The sequence below is a fragment of the Podarcis liolepis genome (genome assembly GCF_965112155.1).
Source record: "Podarcis liolepis genome assembly, chromosome: 4".
In the NCBI taxonomy this organism is placed as follows: domain Eukaryota; kingdom Metazoa; phylum Chordata; class Lepidosauria; order Squamata; family Lacertidae; genus Podarcis; species Podarcis liolepis.
In genome coordinates this window covers 37,706,246-37,722,752 of record NC_139558.1, presented here as the reverse complement: position 1 = coordinate 37,722,752, position 16,507 = coordinate 37,706,246, and the positions used below count along the sequence as shown (strand labels likewise).

At 41.3% G+C, this 16,507-nt stretch overlaps 1 protein-coding gene across 6 annotated transcripts in view; it reads left to right on the top strand.

Moving 5' to 3' along the window:
• The window catches only part of NLGN4X (neuroligin 4 X-linked), a 155,199-nt gene that overhangs the window by 35,736 nt on the left and 102,956 nt on the right, over positions 1–16,507 (top strand). For all 6 annotated transcript variants that reach the window (XM_083501868.1, XM_083501871.1, XM_083501866.1 and 3 more), the window contains one exon: positions 2,094–2,971. In XM_083501868.1, coding sequence (XP_083357994.1) covers positions 2,500–2,971 — 472 coding nt within the window. In that variant the 5' untranslated portion in view covers positions 2,094–2,499. The remainder of the gene's footprint in view (positions 1–2,093; positions 2,972–16,507) is intronic.

Here is a 16,507-nt window from a genome sequence, read left to right as displayed (position 1 = left end):
CAATGAATTTCTGTATGAGAATGTGGTTAATACAGTTTAGTTTTAGCTGGAGTCGGGGTGCTGTCCCTAGTGGAGTGGAATCACTCGTGTTTTCTTTTCCTTTGACTGAAAATGTTTCTCATATTACATTTTTGTGTATTCCATGATGCAACATTCATACAATTCAGCCGACATTTTCCTTTAGGTTAGCTTGATATGAGTCTATATGCTACGGAAACTTCTTGTCACTGTCCTGACATTTAACAGTGTAAGCAAAGTCCTACATTAAAATTAGGCCACTTCCTCAGGGCAAATGTGGGGGAGGGAGTTATCTAGATAGAGAGTGCTGAGTGCTCGCTTCTTTAAAGAACCCTGGCATGGATTTGTTGAATATTTTGGACCTTATGTGGAAAATTGCATCTTAATGAGGAACTTGAAAGGACACTTCTGTGTTGAGTACATTTTATAGCTAAAATAAAGTAGCTATGACAACATGTTCCTTGACAATGGAAAAATTAACACATTTCACGTTTGCTTTGGTTATTTATTTTTTAGTAGATTTTCTTTCAGCTTTCTCATTCCAAAGTCTCATGGTAGGGTTATACATAAAAATGTGCAGAGAAGCAGGCAGGGATAGAAATAATCTGGGAAGGTCTGTGGCTCAGTGATAGAACACATGCTTAGCTTTGGGAAAGACCCCTGTTTGGAATCCTGGGGAGCTGATTCCGATCAATGGAGACTATACAGAGCAAGATGTACCAGAATAAGGCTTCTTCTGCCTATGTCCCTGTCAGGGAACTGCCATCAGCTCAGAGACGACAGATGGAGGGGCAGTTGTGTTATAGAGAGCCTCCGAAAATCTTGTGAAGCAGTTCCTCTTCTGGTGAGGAGGAAAGCCCTACCTCCAGTGGAGAAGGAAGTGCAGGGGCAAGGGGATGCTAGGGAGAGCCTTAACACTGAGCCTGAGCAAGCCAGAGAGGCGGGAAGCACGCCCTTTCCAGCGCCCATTCTGCGCAGTAGTTTTCGGCACAGGGAGGGTTGGAAAAGGCTGGGGGTGACAGGACTTTTGTGCTGGGGGAGGTACAAAAACCAACCACTCCCAGATTCTGCTAGCGATTGAGACAGACATGAATTTACGACACTCTTCACTGTAAATAGTTTGCACCAAGAATAAAGCCTGTAAAAGACAGGTCAGAGTCCTGCCTGGTTACTCTCGAGCAACCACCATAGCCACTGAGAGTCCCAATTAAAATGTTAGGCAAATAGCTAAGCCTAACAAGTATAAACAAGTCATCTCAAACTGTTCTGAAAGATACTCAGATTTGAGGTTGACTCTGCATGGGACAAGAGGTGAAATGCATTTTCACACATGAGACTAAAACCACCTTTGACCTCTTTCACTAGTATTGTATGCATGTGAATGATGTTAATGAGAAGTAAGAGAACTTTTTTTCAACACCACATCTACATTTTAGTCAGCAACAGTTCTGCATTTGCTTGAAACAAGCCAAGGAAAGGGGGAGAAATGCACAAAAACACCCTAAATTACAACCCACTGTGCTGAAGTAGATACTCATTGGACTTCAAATGTTGGACTACAGCATCCTGGAGTCAAATCTGTTCTAGTCACACTCAGCATAATGCTTCTGGCTTAAAATGGGGAGGAGACACAATATATGCTGCTCTGAGCCCCTTAGAAGCAGTGATGTAAATAAATAGTCAGTGCACAAAATAGTAATCAAAGCTAGTCCCCTCTGTTCAATGCCACTGAAATTTTCTCTAAGTTAAAATTTGTTTTTTCACATACACAGACAGCAGATGGTTCTGCAGCTAGTTATATAGCTGCTGAGAAATGAAATGTGCAGCGTCACTGCCCAGTGGAGATAGCAGCTACCGTTTAATGGTGTGCTACTCAAGCATTTCTCATTAGCTGTATGTCCCACTGGACTGATAGGCATTGGAGAATTCCTATATCCTTAAATGGCAGCATGATGTTAATCTAGCAGAAATGGATGGAGGTGATGAAATGGCAGGGAAACAAATTGAAGATTTATTTTAAAATATTGTCAGCAGCAGAGTGTATGTTAATTCTCCCTTCTTTGTTTATCGCACAGGTTGATTCATCATGCTGGAGTTAACTGGAAGGAGCCACCTTGCCAACGTAGCAGAGTAAATGTTGAACATCTTGCCACTTCTGATTCTTGGATTGTGATATCAGCACTGAAAGAGAAGCAGACCCAAGGGATGGGCTTTAAGCAAAAGAACTCCCTTGCTTTTTGTGTCACGGGGATCTGTCTATGGTCATTCTGCTGAGACACATACGACACTCATTTTGGGGGCTTCTTTCTGCCTTGGCAAGATTGTTTTTGCCCCTTATTTTATTTTCCTTGGTCAACTCCTCCCTCCCCTCCCCCCCACTTGCACACTCCCCTCCCCCCCTCACTTTTTTGCCCTTTCCTGACTAATTTGATTCTCCATCTGGGTGTGGAAGACAGAGGCCTGCGAATGTTGATGTAAATCATGTCAAGGCCAATGGGACTCTTATGGCTGCCTTTGATCTTTACTCCTGTTTGTGTCATGTTGAATTCTAATTTCCTCTTCTGGATAACTGCTCTAGCGATACGGTTTACGCTTATCGATGGACAAGCACAATACCCAGTCGTAACCACGAATTATGGCAAAATACGTGGTGTAAGAACACCTTTGCCCAATGAAATACTTGGTCCTGTGGAGCAATACCTGGGAGTTCCTTATGCTTCTCCTCCAACTGGGGAAAGACGATTCCAGCCCCCGGAGCCTCCTTCCTCCTGGACCGGCACACGGAATGCCACACAATTTGCTGCTGTCTGCCCACAGTATCTGGATGAGAGATCACTGCTCAACGACATGCTGCCTGTTTGGTTTACTGCCAACTTGGATACTGTGATGACGTATGTTCAAGATCAAAATGAAGACTGCCTGTATCTGAATATTTATGTGCCCACTGAGGATGGTAAGTACATTATTCAGCCATAAGCTGGCCATCTAGCCTGCCTACTACAAATAAGTGAGACTAGGGTATCCAACTGTAGAACATGCTATAGTCACCTTTCAGCTTTCTCCTTGACTCTTGTTAGACAAAAATGTTATAAAACACAGTAGCTTGTTTATATTAATGCTGTCGTGTGTGTCCGCTGTGCATATTTTGCTATCAGAATGCAATTCTATTTTCAGATGTATATCAATCCCCACCACAATGGTTGTTCATGGAGGAAAAGTCAATAAATAATAATAATAAGAAGAAGAACCTTAAACCCATTCAAATAGGAAATAAGTTGCTTTGGTTATTAGTGTACTATATAAGCCCTCTGAACAGAAAATAGGTATAGTGTATTTTATTTTGTAGAAGACTTCTGAAATGTCATTGTTTATGTAGGAACTCGTTATACTTCACATTTCTTAGAACTTGTTTGATGAAGGTGTTTGCAGTATAAAGACCTCATCGTTTTTAGAAGATTCACAATTTTAATAATGCTGTACATATATCATTCATGCTGGCAATTAAAAATGGGTTAGTCAACAGCTATTGCACAGCAATGAGGAGTCACCATCATTTCTGCCCCACCTCCCACCTTCTGGAACATCTTTAATAATTTCTCTGTTGATACCTTTTATTGCAAATCTTAATGACATACTTTTCCTGTAACAGGAACAATCTTTTAAACAACATTTTTCTGTAACATACTAACAATGTACTTTGAAAAAGACACCATCGGAGGTATTGATTTCTGGCTTGCAGGCCATGCCTTATTCGGAAAATAACTTGCTGGTTCTACTTCACAGAATAATGGAGAATTGTACTACGTAACGATGTTGGTAAACACTCCAAAGCAGACCATTTCTGTTAATGTCTAATTTTAATAACTGTATGATTTGTCCCCAGTCTTGTAACCTGTGCCAATGTAGGTATGGAAGACTGAATGCCCTAAGTGCTTCATTTTCAATAGCTAAACACTTATGTATTTGAGTATCCAAACTGTTGTAATTCCCTTGCTTTGACTGCTGCTTGGATCTGAGTACGTATTGTTGCTGGCTTAATAATTTTTCACTTCAGATGTGGGAATGTAGAAAGTGTAGTAGATGAAATATAATATAGGACACTTAAGCCACCACAAATCATTCTCCCCCACATCAAGGGTGGAGATTCTACAGCTCTAATGGACTTCAGCATAATATCCTTCAGGCTGCCACCTGCTTCTTCTGTCACACTGCAGCACAGCAAAAACATTTGTATCAAACTGAGATCCTCCTCTCACTTTACCCCAGAAAAAGTCAGTGCATTGATCTCCCACAGGTCATCTTGCTCGGCAATGTTTCCCCTGTGCTGGCAGTAATCTAGGATCCTGGGGTTTTCATGAGTTACGGGGAGCTCCGAGGTAAGGTATGAGACAGCCTTAGTTTAAATGACCTAGCCAAATTGCAGCTAGCTTGGTGGGAGAACAGCAGGGAAGAGTTCAGTGCAGTTTCTCTGTTCTTCTGGTTCAGAGAGAAGGCTGCAGCATAGACTTTCTGTCTCCTTTCTTTTCTTTCGCATGTTAAAACAAAGGAGATCTCACCTAGCTGTTCTTGGACACATAGGAATTCAAATAAGTGTCAGGGGTTCTCCTTTTACTTTAATATTCAAAAAAGCTCCATGACATGGTGTACACAATGCAGGGTGCTACACTGTAGGGAGCAGAGATGGGAAAACTGTGGTCCTCTACTGATGACATTGGACTCTTACTCCCATCAACCACAGCCATCACAGCCAATGTTCAAAGAAGATGGAAATTGTAGCCCAATAATATCTGGAGCGCCAAAGGTTCTCTGCTGGTGACCTGTGGAGCTCCCTGTGTGCATTTGAATGCTCATCAGAAGCACTCTTTGTAGAGCAACTCCTGGTTGATACTTCATCCTGAAGCTTTCCCCTTATGAACTCTGTGCACAGCTTCAGACCAAACTTATTATTATTATTTGGAATGGGAGACTTTCATATCATTAGTGGCATATGATTTTGGAAAATATGATCTAGGACAATGCCTTAATCACAACTAATCTGAAAAGCTCCTCTTTGTAGGTAACTAGAAGGAAATATTTTAAAGTGTGAGTATTGTGTGCGGGTGGGGGAGGGGATTCAATGCAAATTTTAAAATGGATACATATATTTTTCCTATGTTGTCCTTGCAGGAAACTGATGGCAGATTGATTCAGTTCCTTCTTGGTAACTTGAAATCTCTGAGCTAAGCCCTTTGTAAAGTAATTAGCATGACAGTTTTGTTCTAAAGAGCAGCAAACTAATTCAAGTAACAACAGCTTGGGCATGTAACAAAAGTGTTTTAACACCAGCTGTTGTTGTTTTTCCTGAACATGTATGCCTGGGGGAAAAATATTCCTTCCAAAGCTTGCTTCATGCACTTTTAATTAAGAGGTGACCCCACAGAAATTATTGTCTCTCCCACCTTCTTCTTCCTCTTATCATGAACAATCACTGAATTTTTTGAAAGGTTGTACTTACTCAAGAAACCAACAGAGGGCTCTTCAAGACTTTGAGATGCAGGTGATCTGTGATGGAAGCTTGAGAGCTTTCCAAATCATTGGTTTCCTAGTTCTGGGAATTCCTTCTTTGTAGCAGGCAACAACTTTTTGTTTTGTTAAGTATGGGGGGGGCAATTGGAGGTGTGCAGAGGTATTAAGAGTAGGGCAGCTGGATGTTTGATTCAGGCATATTTTAAACTAATGACTCGTCTTTAATTTTATCAGGTGATATCCAGCATTAATCATACTCAGAGTAGACTTGTTGAAACCAAGTTCATAGCTTTTAATGGGTTGACTCCGAGTTGGATAGCACCCATTCTCTCTCTTTTTGGCATGCAGAAGGGACCATGCAGTAAGGGCACAATTTGGGGGAGCAGCTTTAAGGACAGAAATTGTGGGGAAATGGCAGAACTCATTGTACAATGACAAAAGTAATTGTAACTACTACAAATGGGTAAAAGGGACGCAGGTGGCGCTGTGGTATAAACCACTGAGCCTTGGGTTTCCAGGGATTAGCAAACTTTTTCAGCAGGGGGCCGGTCCACTGTCCCTCAGACCTTGTGGCGGGCTGGACTATATTTTGAAAAAAAATAATGAACAGATTGCTGTGCCCCACAAATAACCCAGAGATGCATTTTAAATAAAAGGACACATTCTATTCATTTAAAAACATGCTCATTGCTGGACTGTCTGCGGGCCAGATTGAGAAGGTGATTGGGCCGCATCTGTCCGCCGGGCCTTAGTTTGCCTACCCATGGGCTTGCCAATCGGAAGGTCGGCAGTTTGAATCCCCACGATGGAGTGAGCTCCCATTGTTCAGTCCCAGCCCCTGCCAACCTAGCAGTTTGAAAGCACGTCAAAGTGCAAGTAGATAAATAGGTACCACTCCAGTGGGAAGGTAAACAGTGTTTCCGTGCTCTGCTCTGGTTCGCCAGAAGTGGCTTAGTCATGCTGGCCACATGACCTGGAAACACTGTCTGCGGACAAACGTTGGCTCCCTCGGCCAATAAAGCGAGATAAGCACCGCAACCCCAGAGTCGTTCACGACTGGGGTCAGGGGTCCTTTGCCTTTACCTTTTACAAATGGGTAATGTGCCCGATCATCCTTGAAGGTGTGGGAGAGGAGGGGGATATGACATGAAACAGTTTTTCTGCTCTGCAGGTTTCTCTATTTCCTAGTTTGATGTTTTACACCATACTCGGTCTGGAGCTGTGTATCTTTGTGTTGTTTGTTTGTTTTCCTTTTTTATATTTATAAAATACTGAGACGGTAAACTGTGCTTAATTTATGGGCAATAGCGTTCTGTGTGACATGACATCCTTCTTGGTCTTTCTCTCTCCATCTGATCTTTTAAAATATATTGGACAAAATTGGTATTGTGCATTGAAAAAGCTATGACTGTAACATTCAGCTGGAGTGGCTTGAGAGGGATTATTCGGAGTCAGGAGAACACTATGTATAGCGGGAGAGATACCTAAAATAAGTTGAAGGATCCAAGATGTCTCATTTACTTTCTGGTCAGATTCCATGACACTATGGTCAGGACTTTGACCTGCTGTTATACAAAATGAAGAAGAGAGAGAACTGCTGGGGGAGGAAGCAAAAGGACAAGTGCAACTTTTCCACCCCCAACAGCAGCTCAATATACCATTCTCGTAGATTACTGGTGATATCAGGCAATACTGCTGCTTTGGGACAGATTGTAAGTAATTCCTCACAGATCTCTAGCCCAATGGTTGCCATTAATTTGATCTGAACTGATTTTATAATGAATTGATTTTAGAATGCTGTATTAATTTACTGTTGTTAGCCGCTCTAAGCCTGGCTTCAGCTGGGGAGGGCGGGATATAAATAAAAATTTATTATTATTATTATTAAGTGAATATAGAAGCACTGGTGTGATCACCTCTCCTTTATCTGATGCCACTCTATTCTCTTCCTCATTTCTTTCCTTGTTGTTATGCAAAATACTTTGTTGCATTTTACGGTTAATTGAAAATAGAAAAAGACCCTGCAATCCTACTTTTGTGACTCTGGAAGCTAAGGACAAATTGACGCTATTGAATAAGACAATGACCTCCTTTTACCTCCACAATATACATCTGTCTATAGACCACATGTTTGGATGTTTGGCATATTGACCCAATGAGAAATCTGCTTCTTTCAACTGAGAAAATACAACTACACATTGATAGTTATTGTCTTTTCTGTCCAGTTATTTTACATGGAAGGATGCTGTCACCTTTTCATCTGCACTTTGGATTTGGCTGCCAGAATTTTTGACCCTATGAGACTCCTTTTTTTCCTTAGGGTGGACAGTTCTCTCTTTCCCATAATAGCCTTCTTGCTTTGGAGAGTTGCCTGAGCTTCTGTTTATAGTGTGGTGTCCTCTATATGTCACAGCAGAGTAGATTCACCCTCCCAGATGTAATCTGCTTTATCATTTTCACCTCAGCTGACTCTGGATTTAGTGTTTCTGTACACTGCACTCTGGCAACAAAACGCTTAGTCATTTGAGCCCTGGCCCAGGCCTTCAGATGAATTATTTAACAATGGCCTCAACCTTACTTAACAATCTGTAGTGTGAAATTTCTATAAACTAAATTGCAAAGCATAGAATGAAGTGGGTCAATAATAATAGGAATTATTAACTCATCCAGATCGCCCGACAGTGTGTTCAGATGAGTGAAAACAGCTGCTTGAGGCATGGGCCTGGAGAACAGTAGCTGTTATTTTATTGTCATCCTGCTCTTTCCCTAAGGAGTTTAAGCAGGAGATGGTTGTGCTCCTCTGCCCATTTAACCCTCATGTAAGGTAAGGTTAGCAAAGAAATAGTGACCTAGTTTGAGCCAGATTGGAAACCATGTGCATTGCTCTGGCTTTCATTCTTTTAAAAATATAAGATGCTTTTTATTCTGCTTTTAAACAAACCAAAGTTACATCTGAGGGATGGCTATTTTTATTTATTTACATTTTTGTTAGTTTAGTCAATGAATTTTTCCATAGTTTTAACTTGGTAGGTCTCCCAATACCCAAATGCCACAAGTTCAACCCACCGTGGATGGTTGCTTCATTGTCAGCAGAATCATCTTCATTTTACTTGGAAGTCTCCTATATTACTAGGTGCTCTGCAATAGTATTTTAGAAGCTAATTCCCTGGCCACAGGTTCATAATCTTACCCCAGTCATTACAATTTGGGAAAAGCCATAGCTCAGTGGTAGAGCACTGTATGCCTTGTATGCAGATGGTCCCAGGTTCGGTCTCAGGTCTGAAACCCTGCAGAGCTGCTGCAAGTCTGAATAGGCATTACTTGAGCCAGAAGGACTAATGCTCTGACTCAGTATAAGGCAGCTTCCTATATTCTTAACTGGAAGTTTAAGGCAGTAGGTGAAAAAGCCCCAGAGGAAACAGGAACAACAACAATGTCCCAAAATCTAGAAGATCTTTAAAGTGCATATAAAAGAAAATGCAGTGTTTTAAACAGAGTATTGAAAAAAGAAGAAGAGGAAGAAAGGTAAGAGGAATGTTGGCTATTCAAAGAAGGGAGTTCCAAATCAGAGGAAGAACCCAAAGTGAATCTTCCAAAGATGCCAAGAAAAAGAAGATCTAGGCAAGAAGATTAGTTGAGCAAATCATACATAATATTTCTCATCTTAGTCTTGTCTTGTATCATCCATTTCATTTCAGTCTTATGGGAATGCCTCTGCTATATACAGCTTCTTCCCTCAGTCTCTAAACCTGTCCCAAATTGGGCTCCACTAAAATAAAATATAATTTAATTTCCGGTAATAGTGCTCCATACTAGCATAGAAACTCTGCACCTGCCATTACAGAGATGAGGCATGTGAGAAGGTTCTCTCAGGGATGGAGTAGAATTCAGCTATCTTGCTGAATTTGTAATAAAAAGAGGAAATGTTTTACTTCTTCTTACCACATGGATATTTTATGATGCATCCCTTTCTCTTAGGGATCAATGATACATACATATAGTTTGTGCAACATTTTTTAAAAAACTAAAAGCTGCACAAGGATGCAAACTTGAGTGCAGCGCTCGCTGGGGAAGGGGCTGCACATTTTCCCCCTCTTTCTCCTCCTTGCCATTTTTAACCTCTTCTTTGGGAGCAAAGCTGCAGGTTCTACTGACTTTTCCTTCATGTAAGAATTGATTTGGAGTGAGAAACAGTTCAGGAGAAAGGCGTTAAGCAGCTACTGACCCGCTCAACATTGAAAGCTGACCACAGTTCCATGGAACCACACATAACATGTAATTTGGTTGCTAGCAGCAGTGGACTTTTACCTTACTTTGGCACTATCAGAAACCCTGAACAACACAGCACAGTGCATTTTAAAATATGGAATGTCTTCCTTCTTTCCATGTCTCCAATCTTCTCAGTGACTGATGAGACACTGATGGCGGGGAGGGCTATAGCCTTGATTCTCCATGATCTGACACTTGTAGAAGACTGTTCTACCCTTCCAGACAACACAGATGAGAATTCTAAGTCAATTGTGGGATACCACAGCTATCAGCTGGATGCTCTACCCAATAGCCCTCTAGAATCTTAAGAGTATTGCTGCTCTATCCCTCCTGGTCATTGCAAAACTTATCTGTAAGATTAATGAAAATGAGCTTCACTTCAGTTACTTTACTACAAGGTTTTAGGAGTTAAAACACTGTATAGGGAATTTAGAGATGTGAGTTATAAGTCTGCCTTAGGTGAGCTTTTGCCATTTATTCTTTTTTAGCTCCTAGACTCTCTAGGATTAATGCTTTCAATGCAATTGAAGAGATTCGTTTATAACTACGCTCAGTTTTGCTTCTTCTTTTTAAAAGGGCTCTCAGTAAGAAACAAATCACTCTGGATATGACAACAAAGGCTAGTTTTGCAGCAACATCTAATTTTGAGGGACTCAGCAAAATCCAAAAAGCAGTGTTATTAAACCTAGGGCTAGTGTTTCATTGAAACATGTAAGGGAAAGAGTGAAAAGGACGGAGTGAGACTTGGTACTGCATTTTCCCACTTGCTTGTATCTGAATAATGAAAAAGAAATCGCCATAATAATACAATTATTATTTTTTAAAAAAACAGCTCAGATAATACAAACTACTGGGTATTTTTTAAAAAAATTATTTTTTTGGCTAAAGGAAGGTGCATGTAACTCCATGAAAACCTCCGTACTGTTCTCATCAGGTAGGATTTGTGCTATCAGGAGTAGATAGAGCACAGCATAATTACATTTCTCAATTACTTCTGCCCATCAGGTACAAATTTCAAAATTGCTTCCCAGACAACAAAATATCTACTCAATAATAACATACAGAATTCTGATTTCCCCACTCCCACTCCTAAACATAATGTTGATTTAGATTGGGGAGGGGGATTCCCCCCTAAATGCTAAAAATTAATAAATGGTAGAATTTTGGTTATTTGGAGTATTGAAGGGAAGATTGCAGGCCAGTGGGGAAATACAGGCAAAGCTTTCATTCCAAGCCAGGGCCTCACCTGGGATAGAGGCATCAATATGAAGAAGCTGTTGATGGCCCATCTAGGAGCCTGGGCAGACAGAGGTTGCCAGAGGTGATGGGGTGTGGGTTTGTAGTGGCAGAAAAAGAGGGTCTTTTAGGAAGGTGTACTGGGAAAAAGGATTGGGAGAAAAAAGACTGGGATTCACGTTGAGGAGGCTGAAAGAAGACTGGCTGGGAAAGATGCCTGTAAACTTGCTACCACTCAGCAGAGAGTGGGGGGTGGCACCCAACTTCTGTAACCATATTAAAAATATTCAACAGGTTAAGGAACCATAGCACAACTGAAACCAACCAATGTTCCATTTTGTCACAACCTGTGATAATTATGTGAAGAGTTTAGGAATGACTGAATGTTCTATTCCTTGATAGATTTCTTCCTCAAGTGACTCTAGTTGGATGCAGATAAGTTTTGCGAACGGGCAACTTACAACATTAGAAACAAATTGACATACACTGCATGTTTACAGGTGACCCAGTTTCCATATGGTGGCATGTCTGTTGCACCAAATTTATTTGTTTTTCAGTATTATTATTTTATGCTAAAACTTTTGGCCAGGTACTGTTCTCTGACATAGTACAGTGGTGCCTCGCAAGACGAAAATAATACGTTCCGCGAGTCTCTTCATCTAGCGGTTTTTTCATCTTGCGAAGCAACCCTATTAGCGGCTTAACGGATTAGCGCTATTAGCGGTTTAGCGGATTAGCGGCTATTAAAGGCTTAGCATCTTAGCGGCTAAAAGGCTATTAGCGGCTTAGCGGCTTAGAAAAAGGGGGGGAGCGAAAAAAAATCGGAACACTCGCAAGACGTTTTCGTCTTGCGAAGCAAGCCCATAGGGAAAATCGTCTTACGAAGCAGCTCAAAAACGGAAAACCCTTTCGTCTAACGGGTTTTCCGTCTTGCGAGGCATTCGTCTTGCGGGGCACCACTGTAGAAATCTCTTGATGAGCCAGGAAGTCAGTGAGTTTTCTGGAGCATCTAACTGTATGCTTTGATTGTCTAGAAGAAATCTAGATGAGGATCTCTCCCCCCCCCCCAACAATTTGGAGAAGTTCTCTTTCTGTGAAGATCCACTCACATGATTGCTGTTTAGCTGTTTTTCCCATGGTTGTTTGTGTCTGTTTTCCCGCATCCAAACAATGGAATTGTTTGCTGCGCACTACCATAGAGAACGATGGAAGGAGAAGCTGTTTTGGTCTGGATGCCTAATTATTACCGTTTTATTCTGTATTATTCCACTAGGTGCTGCACTGTAGTGGGATCTAGTGTCACCATGCAGGCATTTATTAATGTAAGAATGGCAGCCCAAAATGGGGACACCCCATATGTTCCCATCTGAAAAGAAAGTACACTGATAAATAGAACTTGTGGTGTCTATTCAAGTAACCAACCAGATTATATAACCCATATTGATTGTATGAACTTATTCTTAGAATCCATTTTATATAGATAGAACTATAAACTAAATGGCATGTGCCAGCTGTGCGTTTCAAGCATAAGCTTGAGACTTCATAATATGAGCATATAAGACACTGGAACAAGGTATATGTTGATTGGATGAGAGTTAGCCAATTTAATCCTACGTTGGTGATTTTCAAATGAGAGAGATTCAATGTCCTACCTAGCAACATAGCTTCTCCTCTCTATCAGGTTTTTTCTAATGCCCCTATAAATCTCATATGCAAAGCAGCTCTGTTTACTTCTTTTGTCTGGATGGTATGGCAAACCAATCTGGATAGCATCCATTCCATTCTTCTAGTTTATATAACATCAAAGGATTTTCCACTTTGACATTAATATTCTTTTAAATATTGGTATTTATACAGGGACTACTATGGAAGAGACAGTTCTTGCTTTTTTGTTCGTTCCTGAAAAATAACAATAATAATAATAAATTTCTTAAGTACTACCTAATGCCAAAATAGGTTTACGCCATTTAGAAATTATAAAAACCAATTGCACAGACATTAAAATAATAGCCCCACCCCTTTCATATGGAGCTACAGAACTGGCAGTTACTTCCAAAGTGAATTAAGGTCTCTTATCATAGCTATCCTAATACTCATAACTCTAACCCTCTCTCTTTTGTCAGTAAATCCTGGATGGGCTGCTAAAAAATATGATTAACATGGAAAGGCCAGTACTTTGAAATCTTTAAACTAGTGTGGCGCCCAAATCATGCCAAAGGTAAATTGCTTTGCATTTGAGTCTGTGGAATCAGATTAAATACATTACACTATATCATATGACTCCAGGCTGGCAGAAATAAGCAATGTTGTTATGGAGACAGACCATGAAATTAGGTTTGAAGGAGAAGTCTAAAAGTGAGGGACTCTGTGAGCTAAAAATTAATATTGGCCATTCCTATTCAAATGCAGGTCTTTTGTGAGCTCCCTGAGTGAAGAAATGAACAACATCACTCAATAAAATGAATATTGAGCTCGGAGACCTATACAAATAATGTTATTATAGTTTCCTTTTTCAAACTCATATAGCCCTTCTTTGTTTTTGAATACTGCATCAGCTTTCAGCTGTTTGCTTTGCCTTAAAAACAAACTGTGGAACAGCTAATTGATTGTTGTTGAGCATTTCCCGACTAGCTATATTGGTCATGCAGTGCTACCAATACTCTTTCTTTCCTAGCCAGTTCTGGAACCACCACAGCTGAGAAAAGCTGAGGCTAAGATGGCATGATAGGTGTGAGGTGAGCTGCTCCGGGAGCTGTAGATCAGGATGGCTTCTGGGGAGTTGCCCTGACCCGTCCTGTCAATTCCTCTATGGATTGCAGGGATCACCTGCTACCTGCCTCTGTTTCTCTCCAGTGGAGGCTGTTCCACCTGCCCCATAAACCTCAGTCTGCCCTCAGCCAGCCCACCTGCCTGCCTTCTTTCTTACAAACTGCCCAGAGGTGGCACTGTCTATCCTCTTTAGAAGTTGCCCTTCTAAAATTCAGAAGATAAAAGAATGGAGACAAAAGTTGAATTAGTTAGCTCTACCTGTTAAGGACACGGGTGGCACTGTGGGTTAAACACAGAGCCTAGGTCTTGCCAATCAGAGGGTCGGCGGTTCGAATCCCCACGATGGGGTGAGCTCCCGTTGCTCGGTCCCAGCTCCTGTCAACCTAGCAGTTCGAAAGCACATCAAAGTGCAAGTAGATAAATAGGTACCACTCTGGCGGGAAGGTAAACGGCGTTTCCGTGTGCTGCTCTGGTTCGCCAGAAACAGCTTTGTCATGCTGGTCACATGACCTGGAAGCTGTTCGCCGGCTCCCTCGGCCAATAAAGCGAGATGAGCGCTGCAACCCCAGAGTCGGTCACGACTGGACCTAATGGTCAGGGGTCCCTTTACGTTTACCTGTTAGTTGCTGGTTCACCTACTGTTGGTCTCCTTGCCTTCCACCTTACGTGTTCCAATGGCCACTAGCTACTATTAGGCAGTTCTCAAATTCTGAAAGCTTTTATCAGAAGTTTGTAATATGATGTGGGTTCTTGGTGGTTTTTCCTTCTTTTTTAATAAGCATCAAATCCCATGAGGCGCACCCAAACCGTTCAATATGCCTAAGTAGCTCTCTCAATTCCAGCTTCAGCAAAGAAGGTAGGAAGCAAATGGGAGAGAATCTGTGAAGGAACACAGTGCATGTGAAATTATTCTAACCATCAGCCCCCGTTAATAACAGTGCCTAAAACGTAATGAGAATATGAGGCTGTACAGCTTGCTACCTTTCTGCCAGTTCACCCAGAATTGCATAATTTTGCCCATTTCTCCATCAGATATTCAGTTGTGCATGTTACATTTCATGTTGGAATAACCGATTATTTGTGTGCCTTATTTGCACCTAAAATCGAAAATGCTACACTGTGGAATTGTAGATTTGGGGGAGAAGACTGTCAATGATCGCTAGCCATTATGACTAGTTTTCACCTCCACTGTTGGAGGAAGGGTATCTCTGAATGCTAGGTGTTGGGTACCACAGGTGAGGAGTGTGCCATTGTGCTCAGGTCCTGCTTTGAGGCGTCCCATAGGCATCTGGTTGGCTACTGTGAAAGCAGGATGCTTGACTAGATGAGCAATTAGTCTTATCCAGCAGGGCTTAATGAGGATGTAAGAGTCTGATTGTTCCAACCAAATTCTGTGAACCGAATACTGTATTATCCAGTCTTGCCTTATTATCCTGATTCCATTTTAAGAACAATCACATTCTTACATCCTCTTGTCAATAAAGGTATCACAGAAATGTACCACCAAAAAGAAACCAAACGATTAAGTCTAGGTCACAGCTTCCATTAGCACCTGTCTATTTTTAACTGCTTCCAATCAATTCTTCATTTGCTTCAGAGGGGAAGAAAAGACTAGTCTGATGGTCCCAGTATCTTCTTGACTTAGATTACGCATCAATAAAACACATAGGGAGCCATCCGGCAAAAGTTATTTGTGACTCAAGTCCTATTTAAATCAATAGAACCTGTTAGTCAAGAGTGAAGCTAGATTGTGTATTTGCTTTTTGCACATGTATTTATGTGTTGTTAAAATGGTAGCCATAGGGCTGTGATCCAGATGGGGACTGTGATATTGATAGAGCTGATGGTTATTTTTTAATCCTCCCCCCTGCTTGTTATTCTGGAGAGAAAAAGCACTTTCCCTGAAGCTATTTGTACTATAGCATGGTGGGAAAGAGTAGAACTGTGCTCATTCTGTAGTTTCATTGTGGGTTGGGACACTCTTCACACATACAGCTTCTATTTAGTATAGAATAGTATACTAAATAGTATACAGTGGTACCTCACAAGATGAATGCCTCGCAAGACGAAAAACGCGCAAGACGAAAGAGTTTTCCGTTTTTTGAGTCGTTCCTCAAAACGAATTTCCCTATGGGCTTGTTTCGCAAGGCGAAATGTCTTGCGAGTTCTTGTGAGTTTGTTTCCTTTTTCTTAAAGCCGCTAAGCCATTAATAGCTGCTAAGCCACTAAGCCGCTAAGCCGTTAATAGCCGCTAAGCCGCTAATAGCCGCTAAGCCGCTAATAGCCGTGCTTCACAAGACGAAAAAACCGCAAGACGAAGAGACTCGCGGAACGGATTAATTTCATCTTGCAAGGCACCACTGTACAAACAAATGTGTAAATACACAATTGACATAACTTGCAGTTTGGCTCCCAGTCTTATGCAGTGACTATAAATTTCTCATACATTCCAAGGATATAAATAGCAGATAGTGTGTACAACACAAAAGAAAAGACTGAGTTTCTGATTCCTGTTAAATAATACAATAACTTTAGTTAACGTTGCCTTTACCAACCTGGTGTCTTCCATATTTTTTGAACTACAATGCCCATCAGCCCCTGCCAGCCTTGGGGACTGATATGAGGTGTAGTCTCAAACACCTAGTGCTCAAGTAGCCAATGTGGTGTCCTCGAGATGTTGTTGGACTCCAACTTCCATCAGCTCCAGACA